General features: G+C 39.1%; 1 protein-coding gene across 4 annotated transcripts in view; it reads left to right on the top strand.

Moving 5' to 3' along the window:
• The window catches only part of MTUS1 (microtubule associated scaffold protein 1), a 167,632-nt gene that overhangs the window by 111,854 nt on the left and 36,512 nt on the right, over window positions 1-19,266 (top strand). Inside the window, exon 1 of one of the 4 annotated variants that reach the window (XM_064585620.1) lies at window positions 1,913-2,352. The exons of the other annotated variants lie outside the window; for them this stretch is intronic. Within the exon in view, the coding sequence (XP_064441690.1) occupies window positions 2,232-2,352 (121 nt within the window). The 5' untranslated portion in view covers window positions 1,913-2,231. Of the gene's footprint in view, window positions 1-1,912; window positions 2,353-19,266 lie in introns of those variants that run through there. 4 annotated transcript variants of the gene reach the window in all.

Below are 19,266 nucleotides of genomic sequence, written 5' to 3'. Positions count from 1 at the left end.
AAACAAAACAAAACAAAAAAAAACCCAAAACAACGAACAAAAAACTGCATGACATCTGAAATGGGGTGGTATCAGGTCTGTTTTTAACACCAATATTTAATTTGATTCTATTTATGATTGTAACGCTGATTGATATTTTAGTTACAAGTTTTTTTTGGGGGGGGAGAGTGGCAGGAGGAGAGGTGGTTATGACATACTCATGCAGAATCTGGAAAAAGGGTGATTGTTTAATAATAAACTGTGATAAAGTGAAAAGGCAACATCTCAGTGTAGTTTTCTTTAATTCCTTGGTTATTTGTGCTTCTGTTGCCATGGGTGCGGTGTGTTTTCAAGATCCATCCTGTGTGTATCAACAAGTTGTATCTTTCCCACAGGTAACCCTTGATAAGATACTTGGGTTTGTGTCTCTTATTGACAGTTTCTAAGATGATAGGCTCCGGAGTTGAGGAAGAGGGAGAAAGAATTATTCAGAATGTCCTTTCTTGCCCATCTCCTTCCCTCTTCACACCCTAAATGTTCTGTAGACTTTCTGAAACTGTTGCTGCCCCCTGTACTTTTTAATAGCATTTAATACTTGAGGTTATTTACAGCTAACATTTTCTAAATTTATTTCTAAGTCTTGTTTTCTGAGGAAATCTTGGAAACAAACATAGATCCTTTTTTGCACGTTTTCTTTTTTTTAATGGAAAAAGGGTTATTGGGTTATTCCTGATTATTAATATTACCTTTGCTTAAGTAAGCATGTTGTGGGGTACTTTTCTTACATCCACACCTTCATCTTCCTTTAGTTTTTGCCATCATATTTTAATGTACTTTTACAACTACCAAGATAAACATTTAACAGATCCAAATAAAACAGATCCTAGCTTGTTCCTAGTCTCAAAACATTACTATGAGAGGCCACCTGATTTTTCGTAAATGCAATTGATAAAACGGTTAAGTCTCTTCTTGAAAATGTGGCCTGATTAATTTTATTCCTCTGGAACTATTATATTACATCTGGTAGAGAAATTGTGTTAACCTTTTTTGTTGTTGTTGATTAGTGAGGTCCTCAGAACATGACTATTAAAGTTGAACCTTTTATCAATCTGCCACTAATAGAAGTTTTATTAAAAACCATACCTGGGAGGGGCACCTGGGTGGCTCAGTCGTTAAGCGTCTGCCTTCGGCTCAGGTCATGAACCCAGGGTCCTGGGATCGAGCCCCGCGTCGGGCTCCCTGCTCTGCGGGAAGCCTGCTTCTCCCTCTCCCACTCCCCCTGCTTGTGTTCCCTCTCTCGCTGTCTCTCTCTCTGTCAAATAAATAAAATCTTTAAAAAAAACAAACAAAAAAAAACCATACCTGGGAACATCTATTACTTGAAGCCATTTTATTTTTTTTATTTTTATTTTTTTTAAAGATTTTATTTGTTTATTTGACAGAGACACAGTGAGAGAGGGAACACAAGCAGGGGGAGTGGGAGAGGGAGAAGCAGGCTTCCCGCTGAGCAGGGAGCCCGATGTGGGGCTCGATCCCAGGACCCTGGGACCATGACCTGAGCCGAAGGCAGACGCTTGACAACTGAGCCACTCAGGTGCCCCTTGAAAACCATTTTTTTAAAAAAAAGTGTATCCGAAGTATCGGGTATATATATAGATTTACATGCAAAATATTTGAAAAAAATGCCAGTGTCATCACTGTGAATATAATTAAAATTTTAAAAATCAGAATATAGATGACTGAAAAGAAATCTTAATTTTCTCCTAATTCCTAAATAAGCATTCAGTGCTCAAAGTAGTTAATTTCCCTTAGCAGTCTTTCAAGTAGTGAGAGAATCCATGACCTTATTGGTTGTTATATAAAGCTCCTAAGACCACCCACTTTCTCCTCCCCTTTACCATCTCTGATGAAAACCATAACAACCTCTAAGCATGTACAGTGTGATGTAATTCAGAGGCTGCTTACTGCTGGATCTGCTTACAGGAGATTTTAGTCAGAGGAAGTGTATTGTTTTGGCAACATCTGGAAGTGAAAACGGAAGCCAGGAACATTTGGATAGCTCTGGGGTTTTTTTTGTTTTGTTTTGTTTTTTTCCCTTTTGTGTATGTGCAGTGGAATGACATTTGCTATGTAGGCATGTTTTCTCCCGCTGTTATTTCTTGGCTTTGAAGAGTACTGAGTTTACAAAGACAGTATGTGATAGTCCCTGGAAGCTGTTTCTTCTGTGAAATCTTTTCACCTGCTCTGAAGACATGTTGTTGTCTCCCAAATTCTCCTTATCCACCATTCACGTACGACTGACTGCCAAAGGATTGCTTCGAAACCTCCGACTTCCTTCAGGGTTTAGGAAAAGCACTGTCATTTTCCATACAGGTTTGTCTTGCATACATCTCTGTTGAGTGGTGCATGGGGGACATCTTGATTAACTTGCAGCTGCTTATCGGAAATTTTCTAAGGAGATACATACTTGAGGAAAGAAAGCTCTGAGAGAACGAGGCTTTCTTTGGAGAACTAGGCATTTTGCTCTTAACATTTCAATACACGAGCGTCTGATAACTTTGATTCTGTTTAAGCAGATGTGTGTTTGTTTTGTTTATAGAGAGCAGAATTTTTGCCTTGGTGCTCCCTAGCTCTTTTCTGACACGAACAAGATCTGTGAAAATCAACACCTGTTAAATTACATTTTCAGATGATTTTGGAAATAGGACGTGTGTAAATTAACATTGCTCTCCTCCTTCAAGGAGGAGATGAAATGAGAGGGGTTCTATAGTTTTTCATTATGTACTTTCTCAGTGAGATTATGATAGGTTAGCTTAACATGCTGAACGATTTCTAAGTTCTAAATATTTCCGAAATTAAACATCCTGGCAGTTGTGGAGAGGTAAAAAGTGAGCCACAAAACCAAACAAAACTTAAGTTTTCCCGGCTTCCTAGTGAAAATGTTTGCAGTCACAAAAGACTGCCTTTGTATTCTCTGTGCCTAAGACGGAAGTTAATGCAGTGAATATTTTAGGCATCTGTAGACCTGCATGCTCACTTTTAGGGGATTCAGTTAATTGCCTCACAATTTCCCTTTTGTTCCAGATAATAATTGCAGTTATGGTAAATTATGTTGGTTTTATGCTGTAAAAACAGGTGTGTTATTATATTTGATTCTGGCTGGTTAGTGTTGACTGTAATAGGACTGTTTGAGTATGTAAATAGATTTTTTTTCTTGTTTCTTATTCATGTCAGCCCTGATGTGTCTTGTTTTCCATCTCTGTCCCTAGTGATTTTTTTTTTCCAGCTGACTGTTTTTAGTTTTCCCAGAGGCATCTCCCTTCCCTCGTGGGATATCTCTCATTTTTTCCAGGACCTTCTCATGTTTCATAACTCCCCTTGACCTGTCACTGAAGTCTGCCAACCTTTCCCTCGGCCTGAGCTGGCAGCTGAAGGTGAATAGGTGTTAGAAGCCAGAACAGTGGCCCTCTCTCTCCAGGCCTAAATGCCTCTGTCATTTTTTCTACCTTAGAAAAAAGGTAAAGAAATAAAAGGGTGTCTTGTATTTGCAATAATCTGTATGATCTAAAATAGCTCCAGATAGCTTTTAACTTAAAAAATAAATAAATTTGTGCTCCAAGTAAAAGAGAAAGTCAAACTGTACAGAGGTTCTGCAATTCCAAGTGAGCCTGTGTCTTGCCCAGGCCCCCTGCCCTGAGGCCACCACTCTCCCGGGTGCTTGCAAAGCCTTCCAGTAACTTGCTCATCATATGTAAGCCTGCGTAGATTTTTATAGACTCTTTGGTTATAAAGGAATGGTATATTATATATACTCTTCTGTAGCTTGCTTTTTAAAGTTAATATATCTTAGATTTTCATGTTAACACATGTTTATCAACCTCTGCTTTTTAATAGTCATGGGAGCCGTGATCTATTTAACCGATCTTCTTCTGGTGAACATTTTAGGTCGTTTATTGTATTTTCGTGAAGCACATAAATTTCCAAGGCAGCTTAAGCAAAAGACAAAAGACTTTTATTATCAGACTTTGACTAATAGTTGCTATTTTAGGTACCTTTTGTCTTTGGAATTTCTGTAAAAACACTTTGCAACATTTGTTTGGCTGTAGTGAAATTTTTGGAGCCTGTGTGCACCTAGAAGTGATCTCGTTTACCTTCTTTGACACCAGGAAGTCAGAGGCCCAGAGAAGTGAATTAATGTGCTCAAGGGCACAAAGGGGCAGAAATGGGATTAAAACCTGGCCCCTCTGTTTAGAACTCTTGGCTTCTAGATTTTCCTGGCTGCGACTTCTGCTGTAATTCTGTTAGATCTGGTGAATAATAATGATGAAAAAAGAGGTTTTTGGTTTTTTTTTTTCTTTTTCCCCTGTGTAGGAAGCATTTAAAAATTATGTAAAGACTATAATTCTACTTACCCAGTAAGAATCTTTTGTGAGCTTATCCCATATTATGTAATTTAAAGGTCTGAGACATTTCTCAGTGAAATGGATACTGAAGTCCCTGCATGTAATCTTATGGGCTATGAACTGTAACTCGTGTTTGTATTCTTAATAAAGTGAGTGCTGTTGGCCTTGGTTGCCAGAGTGGCAGTGTGGGATTCTAGAGCTAGAGTAGTGGCTCAGTGTAAAAACAAATAGAGATTTAAAAGGGTGGAGTCTTAGGTTCTTAAAACCAATTAGTCGTGGATAAATGAGGAAGAACAGTGATTCAACTGTGACTGATGTTATAGGACAGGATAAAGGAAAAACATGGTGTCATGAATATTAACTGAATTTGGGCGATAAGGGGAGAATGAGTTTAGATAAGATGAATTTTCAGGTGTAATACATCCAGGGTTTTTAATCTATAGCCAGAAAAATTCATAGCATTTGAGGTTAAGGGGACCTCAGAAGTCATCTCACCTGATTCCTTTATTTTGTACCTCTGTGTGTTACTAGCTTGGTTACTAGCAGAACTAAGGCTACAACCCCAGGCTCTTGGAATCCATATCTAGTGCATGTGACTTTTGATCTCAGGGTTGTGAGTTCGATTCCCATGTTGGGTGTAGAGATAAATAAAAACTTTAAAAAAAAAATTTTTGTTTAAAGTAAGCTCTACGACCAGCATGGGGCTTGAACACAAGACCCTGAGATCAGAAGCTGCATTCTCTACTGACTGAGCCAGCCGGGTGCCCACTTTCACCTTTTTCCAGTCTTTTACATTGCAGGATTTATTCATTCATTTCATAAGTGAATACCTGTTAGACACGGACTGTGTGCCAGGTTCAATGCTAGATGCTGAAAATATAACCAGGACTAAGTCACACATGGCTCCTGCCTGCACACAGCCCATAATTAAACAGAACATCAAGTGATTACAGTAGGACATGGACTAGGCAGCTCCTAGCAGGTAAAGCTAACTTTATCGAGGTCTTCCAGAAGAAGTGCCGGTTAAGCTGGAATCTCAGGATATGTGGAGTTAGCCAAGACACAGAAAGTGCTCAAGGCGAGCATACAGCATGGGAAAGCCTCGAGCTAGGAAGAGGATGGCTCCTTCAAGGAAACTAAAGAATTTTAATATGTCCGAGCATAGAATGTAGACGGAGAGGTGCTAGCAAGGAGGAGGATGATCACAGGGACCCAGGCGGACCAGGGCCCCTTTATTGAACCCCTATATAAGGGGGCACTGTGTGCTCCTGTACGTTGTTCTTGGGTGGCACCCCTTCCCAGAATGTGTTGTCGAATCCAGGAGGTCATGGCCTCTGTAAATAGGGGAAGACAAGGAAAAGTGAATTTGTCAGCGTTCTGAGTGATGTTGCAGGATGTCAAGCACAGATGAAGATCTCCACGTCAGGGAAGTGCTAATGAAGTCCAGAAGTGATTTCAGTGGCTTGCCAAAATGCTGGCAATAGTCTCTCTTGCCAAAATAGGCAGCTCTGTTTCAGAATTTTGCGTCTGCGTATGGGTTCTCATTTTATAATGAGTCATGGAAGGAAAAGAATCTTCTTAGTTGAAATATTCCTTACCACCAGTTTTATTAGAATTCAGTTTCTCTTTCAAGCTGGAGATACCTGTATTTATTATGAAAAGTGCCATTTTGAACCTCAGAGAGTTAATATATTTTTTTATTGAAGTGAAGGCAGTTCACTGCACTTAGATTTCTTTTTGCTGAGCTAGTGAGATTAAAAGTTATTATGGGGCGCCTGGGTGGCTCAGTAGGTTAAGCTTCCAACTCTTGATTTCTGCTAAGGTTTCAGGGTGGTGAAATCCATCCCTGAGTCATCTTTCATGCTGGATGTGAAACCTGCTTAAGATTCTGTCTCTCCCCCTCTCTCCCTCTGTAAAGAAATAAATGAAAGCAATTATAGCAAAGGGGAGGGGTGTAGTACATATATACTGAGGAGGGGCAGAAGGATTGTTATTTTTAGAGAGACAGTGGTAGGGGCAGAGGGTGAGGGAGAGAGAATGTCAAGCAGACTCCCCACTGACCGCAGAGCAGAATCGGGCTCAATCTCAAGACCCTGAGGTCTTGAGATCATGACCTGAGTGCTCACCGACGGAGCCACCTTGGCTCCAGAGGAGGGGCGGAAGTATTATTAATGGAACAAGATATTTACTTAAAGCCACACTAAAGAGAGTCCTTTAGACTGTTCAGTAAGAACGGGGCAGAATACGAATAAATTTGTTTAATTAGAACGAAACTCCTCAAATTATGTTTGGTATTCATTTTTGAGGCTGTAAAGAATTGCTTTTAGCTGCAGTTTGAGACAGCTTAACTAAGAAGTAACTTACTTGTTTCACCTAACTTGTTTGTTTCACCTACAGTGTTGTTCAGTGGCTCAGCAAAGTCAGGATCAACATCTCTCTTTTCTTGGCTCCCTCCTCCTGTTGCCTGGCGGTCTCTCGATTGCTGCTCCAGGCAGGAAAGAAAAAAAAAAAGAAAGAAGAGAAAGGGGTGGGTGGGTGGTGCCAAATCACAAAGCTTACGTCTCATTGGCTAACTTGCAGTCACATGGCTGGCTACCTGCGCGCGAGGCTGTGGAAGTGAGTGACTTCTCCATTCTCAAGAGCATGCAGGTGCAAGAGAGGTTAGAGCCTTCGGATAGTATCTGACCAGAGAGGGTCAAACCCTTAGTTCTCAAAAGCTGATATCAGCTGCTTAAAAGTAAGGGGAGTATATCATTTAACAAGCCTGACCTTGCAACAGACTTTATTTATTTATTTTTTTCTCTTTCATAACGTGGATGGGTTTTGGTAATGATTACCTATCTTGTAATTATTTCAATTAAACACTTTGAAGTCACTTTGGACATATAGATCAATATTTTATTTTGATGTTAAATGAAGTAATTTTCAGTGATAATACATTGAGAAAGAATGTCTCAACTCGACATACGGCTTTTATATATTTAAAATGTGTTAAAGGTTAATATTTTTATTCGTACATTTGTGGTAAGTATTGCCAAGGTGATGCTAAATAAACTTGAATTTCTCTTTTGTTTCTCACACTACGAAATTCAGAAGTCAATGAAGCCATTTTAGAAGGCTTCCATAAAAAAAAAAACAGATGTATTAGAACTTGTGTGTAAAAAGTTAAAAGATTCGGGGCGCCTGGGTGGCTCAGTCGTTAAGCATCTGCCTTTGGCTCAGGTCATGATCCCAGGGTCCTGGGATGGAGCCCTGCTCAGCGGGAAGCCTGCTTCTCCCTCTCCCACTCCCCCTGCTTGTGTTCCTGCTGTCCCTATCTCTCTGTGAAATAAATAAATAAAATCTTTAAAAAAAAAAAAAAGTTAAAAGATTCAATCATTTGTAGATTACAAAAGACATCAAAGGGACCAAATTCAAGAATAACAGATGAGAGACATAGCCTTCCACCACTCCCTTGTTCCTGTACTGTGAATCCACATTCTTCCTTTGGCTTCCTTGAAAGCAGGCTTGAAGATCTTGCTGGCCTTTTGCCACACTGATAAGCACTTACTGAGAACTGATGTTGTGCATGGGGTTAGGCTAAAAACATTTGTCGTAGATCGATACTAAGCTCCGGTCGCTGTGGCGGTCTTTGAGCTACAGCTTTGCTCTGACACTAAAAAGGGCCATTTTGTAGTTAGAGCAGTCTACTTAAGAAGGCAGTGTTGTGTTAAATCAATTTTCATTCATAATAGGTAATGTTTTGATAAGTTTTTTTTTTTAAAGGATTTTATTTATTTGTCAGAGAGAACACAAGCAGGGGGAGCAGCAGAGGGAGAGGGAGAAGCGGGCTCCCCACTGAGCAAGGAGCCCGATGCGGGACTTGATCCTAGGACCCTGGGATTAGGACCCAAGCCGAAGGCAGATGCTTCACCCAGGTGTCCCATGTTTTGTTAAGTTTTTTATTTTTTTTATTTTTTTTAATTTTTTTTAAAAGATTTTATTTATTTATTTGACAGAGAAAGACACAGCGAGAGAGGGAACGCAAACAGGGGGAGTGGGAGAGGGAGAAGCAGGCTTCCCACGGAGCAGGGAGCCCAATATGGGACTTGATCCCAGGACCCTGGGATCATGATGAGCCGAAGGCAGACGCTTAACGACTGAGCCACCCAGGCACCCTTGTTAAGTTTTTTAGAAGTTAGATGTAACTCACATGTTTCACATAGCTGAAGTTTTACTACACTAAGTTGTGTTTTAATGTAGGAATCTATTTTCTCCCAAACATGGAAAGTACATCATACATTACAGTTTGGAGTTGGATTCAGGATAGGAAAATTGCGGTGTCTTTCACCAGGAGCAACTAGAGGAATATGGCAGAAAATTTAGTAAATACATAATTAGAACAATTGAAATGTTCTGAGAGAGTTCTGGTTAATAGAGAATCACCCTATAAATAAAACAGTATAGATTATAATACTTTAGAGCTAAAAGTGGTTCATTAACAGTATATGCACATTATTTATTAGGTAAAAAGATGTCAGATGTGGCTTTAAATGTTTCCAACATTGAGCATCATTTTTCTATGTTCATCTTAGGTGATATGTTGAGTTATTTTAGCATGTGAGAGTCCTTTTTATAAATAGCAATTATCTAGCTCTTGGGAAAATTAAGACCAATAGAGCTTTCTTTTGGGTGAGAGACTTGCCTTTTTCCCTTTGTTCTCTGGTGACCCGAGTTTGAGGCACCTGTCTCTTCAATTTTTTTTCTTTAACTGGTTAGTATTTTGATCGAATTACCTTCTCTTTTTTATTGTTTGTGTCATAAAAATTTCTAAGGTTGGTTGTTTTCATTGGCTGTTTTTCATTTCAACTGTAAGATAGTCTGTGGTCTGTAATACACATTTTTTTTTTTTTAAGATTTTACTTATTTATTTGACAGAGAGAGAGAGAGTGAGAGCAGGAACAAGCAGGGGGAGTGGGAGAGGGAGAAGCAGGCTCCCCGCGGAGCAGGGAGCCCGATGTGGGACTCGATCCCAGGACCCTGGATCATGACCTGAGCCGAAGGCAGACGCTTAACGACTGAGCCACCCAGGCACCCTGTAATACACGTTTTTGACCCACTTTGTCACAGTTGGGTACATTTCCCCCCCCCATTTAGGTCTTATGCCTGCATGTGCCTGGGTTTGGTCATGCTGTTTCCCTGGGTCTCCTGTCTTTTCAACATAGGATTGCAGCAACCCAGATGCAGGGATTAGGACACTATCTGCGGCTGTGAGTGAGCCCTGACCCACAGGGGATGGCCTCACGGCACAATGGTGACCTCATGTGAGCTGGCTAGCTCGAGATGTAAAAGTCAGAGAGGAGATAGCGTTAAAAAATTCCAAACTGGCAAATGCGCTTGAGGTAGGAACTGCAAAGGGAAGGGCTTCGTAGACTTTTTGGTCTTGTTTTGGAATCCATTCCTAGTGGTGACAAAGTTCCAAGTTGTTCTCGGTGCTGCATTCTTCTGTGTGTTAAATTAAAAATGAAAAAGGACGCCTTGTGGGTGTATGTCAAAATTACTGAAATCAAAAGAACTGCTTGGTGTAAGCGGGCTCTGGGATGTCAGGCAGGTTTTTAGCTGCCTATTCATTTGGGTAAGTCAAAATGATCATTAAGACAAAAACAAAAAACAGAAGTCCACATGAAGGCTAGAACTTAATATTTTCGGTAATTTGTTTAATAATAAAGGGGGAAAAGCCAGTACCAATGACTGCTGTCTTGAGAAACAGCATCTCATTCACAGTGGTGGGAACTTGGTGGATGATGTATATTTTATTCCTTTCCTTGTGCTCTGTGAAAAGTCCTATCCAGTTTGCTCATCTATAGTAAGTATAACAAGAGATACTTGTTTCCTGTTTAGGTTGAAATAAAAATTCAGATTTTTCCTCTATTTTTGGATGAAATTTTGATGAAATTCCACTGTTTCTGATGAAATTTTGATGTTAGATGATTACAGTTAAAATATTTACATTCAATATCTTCAGAACTATTAGTGTTATAGGCCTAAAATTGTAGTACTTGCAGATTTTTTGCTCTGTTCCATTTTTATGCTCTTTTAGTCCTGAAATTCATAAACTTAACATTAAGGTGAACTTCTAGATTTTTTAGAGAACCAGTAAATCGAGGGAGGTAATATCTTCTTAAAAGTATTCCTGGATATAATGAATTTGTTTCCTTTGTAGTTAGTAGTCCATTTTAAGAACATGAGAGATCTGCGTATTTCCTGCCAGCTACATGGAAAATGGTTATAGGTCAAGTTTGGAATTTTTTTTTTTTTTGAGGAAAAATTGTGTAAGCATAATTATTCTGAGATGGGAGTTTTTAATATGAATATACCTTCTGTTCTGTAATCTGCTTTTAAAATTTTAAAAAGAAAAACCCTTCTACATGTAATACAAACTGTTGCAACAAATTCTGACTATATATAGTAATGACAAAATATAGTATTGTAAAATTTTAAATGCTTAGGTGTCTTAAAGTCTTACCCTCCACCCCAAAGAGAATTAACTTGGGTAATTTTAAAAGTCTTAATATCATTTTCGTGAGCTTGAATTGTTCCATGTAAATAAATGCCATACCTACCTAGAATAGGAAAAATTGTATGTGGCTTCTAAATTGTGATTACTATTAATTCTTTCAGAGTAAACAAATAATGAAAGGAACACTACAAAGGTTTAAATAAATTGAAGGTAATAAAGTGATGACATGAATGACAACTTAAAAAAACATCTTGGTGAGATGATACAGATTACCAGGGATTTACTCGTCCGTTGATACAAGTAGGAAGTATGTGTTCATACATTTGCATTAGGGGCAGTATTCAGGACAGTAGCAGATAAAGAGCTGATTGCTCCTCAGGAAAATGACACGGTGGATGATTAAATTTGGGAGAGTATTAGGGAGCAGGTGAGTCTAGAATGGATCCTTTTTGGAGCCTAAAGAGCAGAGTGTCAGTGTCGTAACGCCTTCCTCACTGTGTCCCACGCCAGACTCTTTCCCTCTCTCCGCCCTCGCTCTCATCCCCACATGCTCATCTACTCCTCTTGTGTTATTTCCTAGCTGGAAACTCATGACTCCTCCCAGGCTCCCCTTGATCGAACTGGTCAGGACCCCTGTTCTGCCTCATAAACACTGTTTCCTGCTTGTTCTCACTGCCACAGACCCATGGCTTCTCTGGGTCTCCCTCCTGACCTGCCCGTGCACCTCTCCTCTCTTTCACGGTGCCCCCAGACCCCTGCTCAGTGTCGCCCTCTGCCACCTCCATGGTAAAACCTTGTGTCACCCTGCCTGTGCTTCAGCCACCTCATTGTGCTTTAACTTTGGGAGTACCCAGGGCGTCCATACCCCGGCGCCTCTGCTGGCCTTTACTCCTTATCTGTCTGCCAGATGTGCAAATGCCCGTGCAAACTCGGCCTCCTGAACCCTTTGCTGACTGCCCCAGATCTAGGTGTTTCTCCACCTGGACTCTCACCACACTCTCCACGCAATTCTGTCAGCTAATGATCAAATCATATTGCCATTGCTGATGGCTTCTCTCTCACTGATGCATGCAAGTTCCTTAAGAGCAGGGACCAGTTTGTTAGAAGCACATCCAATTGACATTTACTGAATGAACAGTAGTCATTTGGGTGATTGGTTATAACTGGATCCTCCCTCTTATTAGAACATGTATTTCCCAGTAGTTTCCATTTAATGCTTTGCTTCCGTGGGATATCTCAGGGTAAGCGCCCATCATCCAATGCCTAGGAAATGAACTGAAAGAACTTATGTAGAGATAGGTGTCCCTTTTAAGGGTTTTAGGAGTGCTGGGTCAGGTCAAGGAAGAAAGAAGAGAATCGATTGTCTGTCCAGAGCGCTGGCAGAGATGGAGAGGGCCCTCACCAGCCCATTAGTTCATTACCTACATTTTATTACCTCACACATATTAGTTTTCAGTGCAGATAGGTGGATTCTGTGAGAACTGAACAGGAAGAGATGAATAGTAGGGAACCACGATTCAGCCAAGATGCCGGCGGTCTTCATGCATGCCTGTCCACCACCACCTTCCTCTACATGCCTCCCGTCTCTCCCACAGGACACCAGGACAGGTCCTACCACCACCCAGCAAAGTTATCGTGGGAGATTTCGAAAAATACTTACTGAGCAAATGACAAGGTCAATAGTATACAAAAAAACTAGGCAACGTTAGTTATTAAATGCAGTGTATAGTTTTGCATTTCATGGAAGCCAAGGCAAACTATTCCTGCAGGTCTTGTCTCTTACTTGACTTTACCATTTGGAAAGGCTTGTTTGGCCTTAAGATAGATGTGTCTTCAGCAGGTAATAGGTTGGTCCATGTCTTAGTGGTTAAGTTTTTCTCAAAAACCTTTTTGTCTTGACTTGGGGATCTATATGCCTGAGTGACTAGAACCTGAAAAGGGGGCCTGTTCCTCTTTACCCAACTACTTTCTTCAAAATGATGATAAATAAGTTCATTAGACTAGTTTGAAATTTTATTAAATTGAGGTTTTGGAGTAGAAGGAACAAAGATAGCAAACAGTGTTATCCAATTGTTTTCAAGTAAGCACATGTCTTTGATTCATGACTTTTGTTTTCCTGATGGAGGTTTCAATTTCATTAGAGTAAGTCCCAGGACGATTGGATCAGACATGATATTGGTAATTATCTTGTTGACAGATATCCAAATCTATGTAGAAGGTAATATGCAATTTTAAGGGTTTCTGACTAAGTTGATTCTTTGAAATCACATGTCCTGTTAATGGGTATAATAAATTATATTTTTAAATACAGCTGCATTGCCAGAATGGTAACATGTTAAAAAAGGGGACATGGGCAAATTTGGTTCATATTTTAATTTCCTACAAATCATGGTTCCTGTAGGACTTAAGGGAAACTGTTTTTTAGTACTATGAAGTACCCTTTTTATGAGCATTTTGGCTTTAAGCATCATTGAGATTTTTGCATCATTTCTGATCTTCAGTTTGGCCGGGGGGGGGGGGCGGGGAAGATAATCAAACTAGGTCATCAGCTACCATGTGGCACAATTTTGTCCTTAGGGAGCACAGTATATGGAGCAGAAGATTGAGGTCACAAGTTGATTTTCCAGCTCTAGGTAGAGGGCAGTCTGTTTGCTTATTTGCTCTTATGTTAAATTTTGAAGACATGTACTCTTAGAAGGATAGTATGTCAGTGTTTTCTTTCCTCCTTAAATGTAAATGTATTTTGAGTTGTCACATATGACAAAACCTGTATTATTTAGATTTTTGTCTCTATTTCCCAAGGAAGAAACATGGATTGTTTTTTTGTAGCTAAGTGTTAACAATTTAAGTGCTCAGAATTTAGTTTAACCACCTTTATTTTTTTTTAAAGATTTTATTTGTGAGAGAGAGCGAGCGCGCGTGCATGAGTGAGCGTGAACAAAAGCAAGGGGAAGAGGTAGGCAGAGGGAGAAGTAGACTCCCCGCTGAGCAGGGAGCCCGACGCAGGGCTCCATCCCAGGACCCTGGGATCATGACCTGAGCCGAAGGCAGACGCTTAACCGACTGAGCCACCCAGGCATCCCCAATTTAACCACCTTTAAAAAATACTTTCTAATTTTGAAAAGGTGGTATGTTTACCCCATGATTAAAAAGTATAGAAAATATATTAGAACACCTTGTATCTCTCTGGTTCCTATTTTCTGAAAAGGTAAACAGTGTTAGTACTTGTATGTGTATTATGCAGTAATTTTGTTATGAACTTATAAGCAAAATGGAAAATGTGCTCTTATATTTTCATCATCACACGGCAGAGCATTCTGTCTACAGTGCTCTTTACTGTGGTTTTCTCATTTACAACAGAACATGTCCTAGTTCTCCATTACAACTGTGCTATTTCATTATCTAAATGTACCATAAGTTTAACCAGTCTTCTATATGGACATTTGGGTTGCTTTTTGATCTTATCCTTTGCAAACAAGTTTACAGTGGAAACCCTTCAGTTAATGTCACTGAATTCCCATGTAGGGTTCACAATAGGGTAAATTCTTGCTGACCAGCTATAAATTCACCAGTTGATGCTAGGGTGTGTTAGAGAAGGCTTATCATAAAGCTTTTATTGTTTTTAAACGTCAGTTAAAGTTCTGCAGACGGACATGACCAGAATTGTTTTAAATGTTTGGATGAGATTCTTGGTGGGTAGCATGGAAAATTGTATCATGATGTACAGGTCAGACAATTCCAGTCACTACCTGAGGCAGAGTGGCGCTGTGTTCTAGGGATGGCGTTTGAGGTCTTCATGGCTGGATAAGTAAGGGCGCACGCTGATACGAGGGGCTCCCCTCTTGAAATGCCAGTTCTCCAGCCATTAAGAAAGCCAGAGAGGAGGACAGCTTTTCCTGAAATGCAGGTGCCACCCTCCTCCGCTTCCCTTGTTAGAGTCAATGCCTCAGTTCTGCAGCTGCAGGTGAAACAGTGACCAGGCAAAGCACAGATGAAAAGCAGCTAAGCACCAAGAGCCTTGCATGACTGGGGTGCAGTCAGACTCGGGCACTTGATGCTTTCCAGGGTGTACCGTAACAAACACTACTTACTGTTCATTCCAGTGTGACCTTAGCAGGATTCCTACTACAGTGTTGGGTCCTAGAGAACTTTCTAAACTTTCAGAGTATACCTGTCCTGACACTGTTAACAGTTCCAAAATATGGAGAAGAGGACTTTTATAAATACAGATGCCACTTTGTTACGAAAAGCCAAAGCAACCAAAATATAATAAAGGAAATGTATAGTCCCCAGTCTCACTTGTGGACCTAAGCCATCCGAATCCTCAGCAGCAAACTAGGGAACAGCTTACACTGTTGGACTGACATACCTGAAAAAATTAAGTTTGTTTTGGGGGATGGGGTGGGGTTGTGAAATGGGTCAACAGGGTCAAAAGGTACAAACTTCCAGTTATAAAATAAATAGGTCATGGGGATGTAACGTACAGCACAGGACTAGAGTTGATAATACTGTATTGTGTATTTGAAACTTGTTAAGAGAGTAGAATTTAAAGTTCTCACAAGAAAAAAAAGGTAGCTATGTCTGGTAACATGTTAACTAGACTGTTAGGGTGACCATTTCCCAGTATATACAAACAGTGAATCATTACCTTACACATCTGAAACTAATATATTAAATGTCACTTTTACCTCAGAAAAAAGGGGGGGGGATTACATTTCCGATGATTAAAAAAAGTTTTTTAATTAAAACAAAAGAATAGGTCTTAAGAATTTTAAGCCACTATGGCTTAAGAAAGCCTTTAACAAAATGGATCGGGTGGGAGGATGGGTTAGCCCGGTGGTGGGTATTGAGGAGGGCACGTTCTGCATGGAGCGCTGGGTGTTATGCACAAACAATGAATCATGGAACACTTCATCTAAAACTAATGATGTAATGTATGGTGTAATATATGGTGATTAACATAACAATAAAAAACCTGGAAAAAAAACAAAACAAAAAGGATCAAATTAAATAGAAGCTAGTAAAAACCATGATGATTTCAGAGCCTAATATGGAATCAGCAAATCCAACTTGTATTTCCTGAACACTTCAGAAACAGTGTGGACAGATTCTTAACATGATGTAGAGGTATTATTTTAAAATCTATATACATTGAGAAACATAGTTAATCTTAAGCCAAGATAAAAGTAAAGCTATCTACTTTAAAATAATGTTAGTAATGGAATTGACCATTTAATAAGAAAAAAAGATAATATCAAGTAATTTATCCAAACAATATTACTAGCAAATACTTTATAGTAAATTGTAAAAATGTAATACAGTGAAAGAAATTTAGTTTATACAAAGAAACCAAACGTAATATATAGCTATTGACTCACTTTGGAATAAGAAATAATTTGAAGGAAAAATATAAAATCTGGTGCTACAAAAGGAGTACCTATATTTTGAACCTGAAGGCGGAAAAACAATGTTTAATACATTTATCTCCCTATGAAATAATGTACTAGAACTTGACTAGTGAATTTCATCTGGAAGTCTCAGTAGGCAAGAATTTTTTTTTTTTTAAAGATTTTTTTATTTATTTATTCATGAGAGACAGAGAGAGAGAGAGAGAGAGAGAGAGGCAGAGGGAGAAGCAGGCTCCCAAGGAGCAGAGAGCCCGATGCGGGACTTGATCCCAGGACCCTGAGATCATGACCTGAGCCGAAGGCAGACGCTTAACCATCTGAGCCACCCAGGCGCCCCAGTAGGCAAGAATTTTAAAGAATGTTTTCTTCAAAAATGTTAATATAAAGTACTTATATCTCAGATTTTGTAAATAATTATAACCTAACAGTTTTAAAACTCTGATACTGTGTTAAATAATAAAGTTAATTAGCATAGAAATTCTAGAAAGAGAATCAAACATTGTTAAGGGATTCAAGGAATGATAAACTCAAAGCAATCTATCAATAAATAAATGATTATTTCAGTTAAGTATTGGTAGGACATACAGCAATGATGTCAGGAGAATGCATTTATATCTGCAGTATGTTACAGGAAATTCTAGATGGTCAAAGAGTTAAAAGCTGTTTTTGGATGTTCTGTTTGTATAAAATCATATAAAACTATAAACATATAAGTTTGTACAAACATATAAAACACAGATGTTTATCTACATGTAGGTTTATTGAAAGGAAGAGTTACCAAATAACAGGCTTGGTATAATAAAGTAACATTTTATTACAATTACTGCATAAATGATTGTTTTTAGTTTTATATTAGATCACCCCATCTCCACTTTCCAAGGTGGGTGACAACGGTAGAGAATGGGTGTTGGAGGCCTAAGTTCTGACTTTGAATCTGTCCCATAGATGCCATCCCACATGGGCAAGGTCCTTCCCACCCTGGAACCTCGCTTTCCCTATGGAGAGTTACTGAGTGGATGAAAGAGGGGAAAAATGAGAACTATGTAATTATTATAATGTTACATGAGAAATAGAACTCCTAAGAACCTTTTAGGAAATGACATGAAATAAAGGAATACTAATTTCAGATACTTTGACAAACTGTAAAATATTTAGATTATTTTTCATTAATTAGTTCATTAATATGTGACTCCATAAAGTTCTCTCTTCAGGACTTTAATATTAGGACTGTGAACTTGGTTGCTTTCTTCATATGCTTTGGAAATGGCAGTTAGTACTAAACAGCTATTAATGATTAGTAAGGAAGACTAATGGACAAATACTTTCCCCTTCTCAAAGTATTTTTATTTTTATTTTTTTTAAGATTTTATTTATTTATTTGACAGAGAGACACAGTGAGAGAGGGAACACAAGCAGGGGGAGTGGGAGAGGGAGAAGCAGGCTTCCTGCTGAGCAGGGAGCCCGATGCGGGGCTCGATCCCAGGACCCTGGGAGCCAAAGGCAGACGCTTAATGACTGAGCCACCCAGGCACCCCAATTGAAGTATTTTTTTTTTTAAAGATTTTATTTATTTATTCATAAGAGAGGCAGAGGGAGAAGTAGGCTCCCTACTGAGCAGGGAGCCCGATGCGGGACTCGATCCCAGGACCCTGGTATCATGACCTGAGCCCAAGGCAGACGCTTAACCATCTGAGCCACCCAGGCACCCCCGACTGAAGTATTTTTAAAACACAAAAGATACTTTAGTCATTTTAGAACAGTGAATTATCAAGTATTAATACAAATATGAATTGTTTAACCATAGAAAGTACCATAGAAAATGAGAGCCTTCTCCCCCCCCACCCCCCACCCCCTTCTTTATTTTAAAGAATATATTGAGTGTTTTTTGTCATTGGTTCTTGGAGCATGAATACTGAGGTTTATTTTCCTTCAAGAAATTACTTTAGTTTTCCTCCCCCTGAAAAATTGGAGAAAATAATTTCTGTCTGTAAAATTTTCTTAGGTTGGTTTTTTATCACAGAATGTGAATGTCGTAGGGAATGCCTCTGAAAACAAGGGAACTTTTTTTTTCCCTTAGTTTCTTGTGTCTTTTTTTTTTTTTTTCATGTTTTGTTTTGATTACTTGGCCTACTTACTTCAAGAAGCTAAGCAGCTTGTTTTGTGTTCTTCCAATTCTGTTTGATATTTAAAGTGACTGAGGCATTTGGAATCGTTCCAACACTGAACAGTTTTTCATTTAAAATAGAGTAATTCCCAGGACACCGTGGCATAGATAGTGAATAATCACTTAGCACAGCATCTTAGTTGGATTTGGAGTATTAGCATGAGCTTAAAAAAAAAACAAAACCATAGGCCATTATTAGTACTTGGAGAGGGGAAAAACAATAAAGCTTGTGTTTCATAGAAAACGGAAAAGGATGGTCAAGAATATAGTACTTTTAGCAGTGAACTTAAGGGGCAAAATATGAGTAGATTTTCAATATATGTAATGATTTATTAGAGATTAGGAAATGACTCGTCAGCAGTACAAATCTTTGTAATGACCAGGCCATCAGCAGGAAAGGATGGGAAGTTTGTAGAAAATGTGTAGGAAGAAGGAGAGGCATTGAAAGTCCAATCACTTGTGTTTTCCTTTCAGTATATGTGATCACAATACAGAGTCAGAGGACTTGTCATAGTCACAGTACTGTACCAATTTACCTAGAAAATCAGAAACTGCAATATGAACATTATTTTGCACGCAGTTTTCATGTTTCTGGATTGCTAAATTCACGTGTAATTCTCTGCCCTTTGTAAATCTTTTAAAGTCAGAGCTAAAGACCTTGTCTGTGTTTATAAATTCCAAACATCTAGATATTTGATTAGTTCCTGCTCTGATCCATATGCTTTCCTTATGTAAACATAGCTTAAATGCATTTCTGTGGCTTATCTAGTTGTTTTTGAACCCAGGTGGTAGTGATTATAAAAATTAAAATCT

This window comes from Mirounga angustirostris, unplaced genomic scaffold, assembly GCF_029215605.1.
Source record: "Mirounga angustirostris isolate CCGP_5_RB_7025 unplaced genomic scaffold, mMirAng1.0.hap1 SCAF_2, whole genome shotgun sequence".
NCBI classification, from domain to species: domain Eukaryota; kingdom Metazoa; phylum Chordata; class Mammalia; order Carnivora; family Phocidae; genus Mirounga; species Mirounga angustirostris.
Note: the sequence above shows the minus strand (reverse complement) of the source record. Positions and strands in the feature narration are given on the sequence as shown.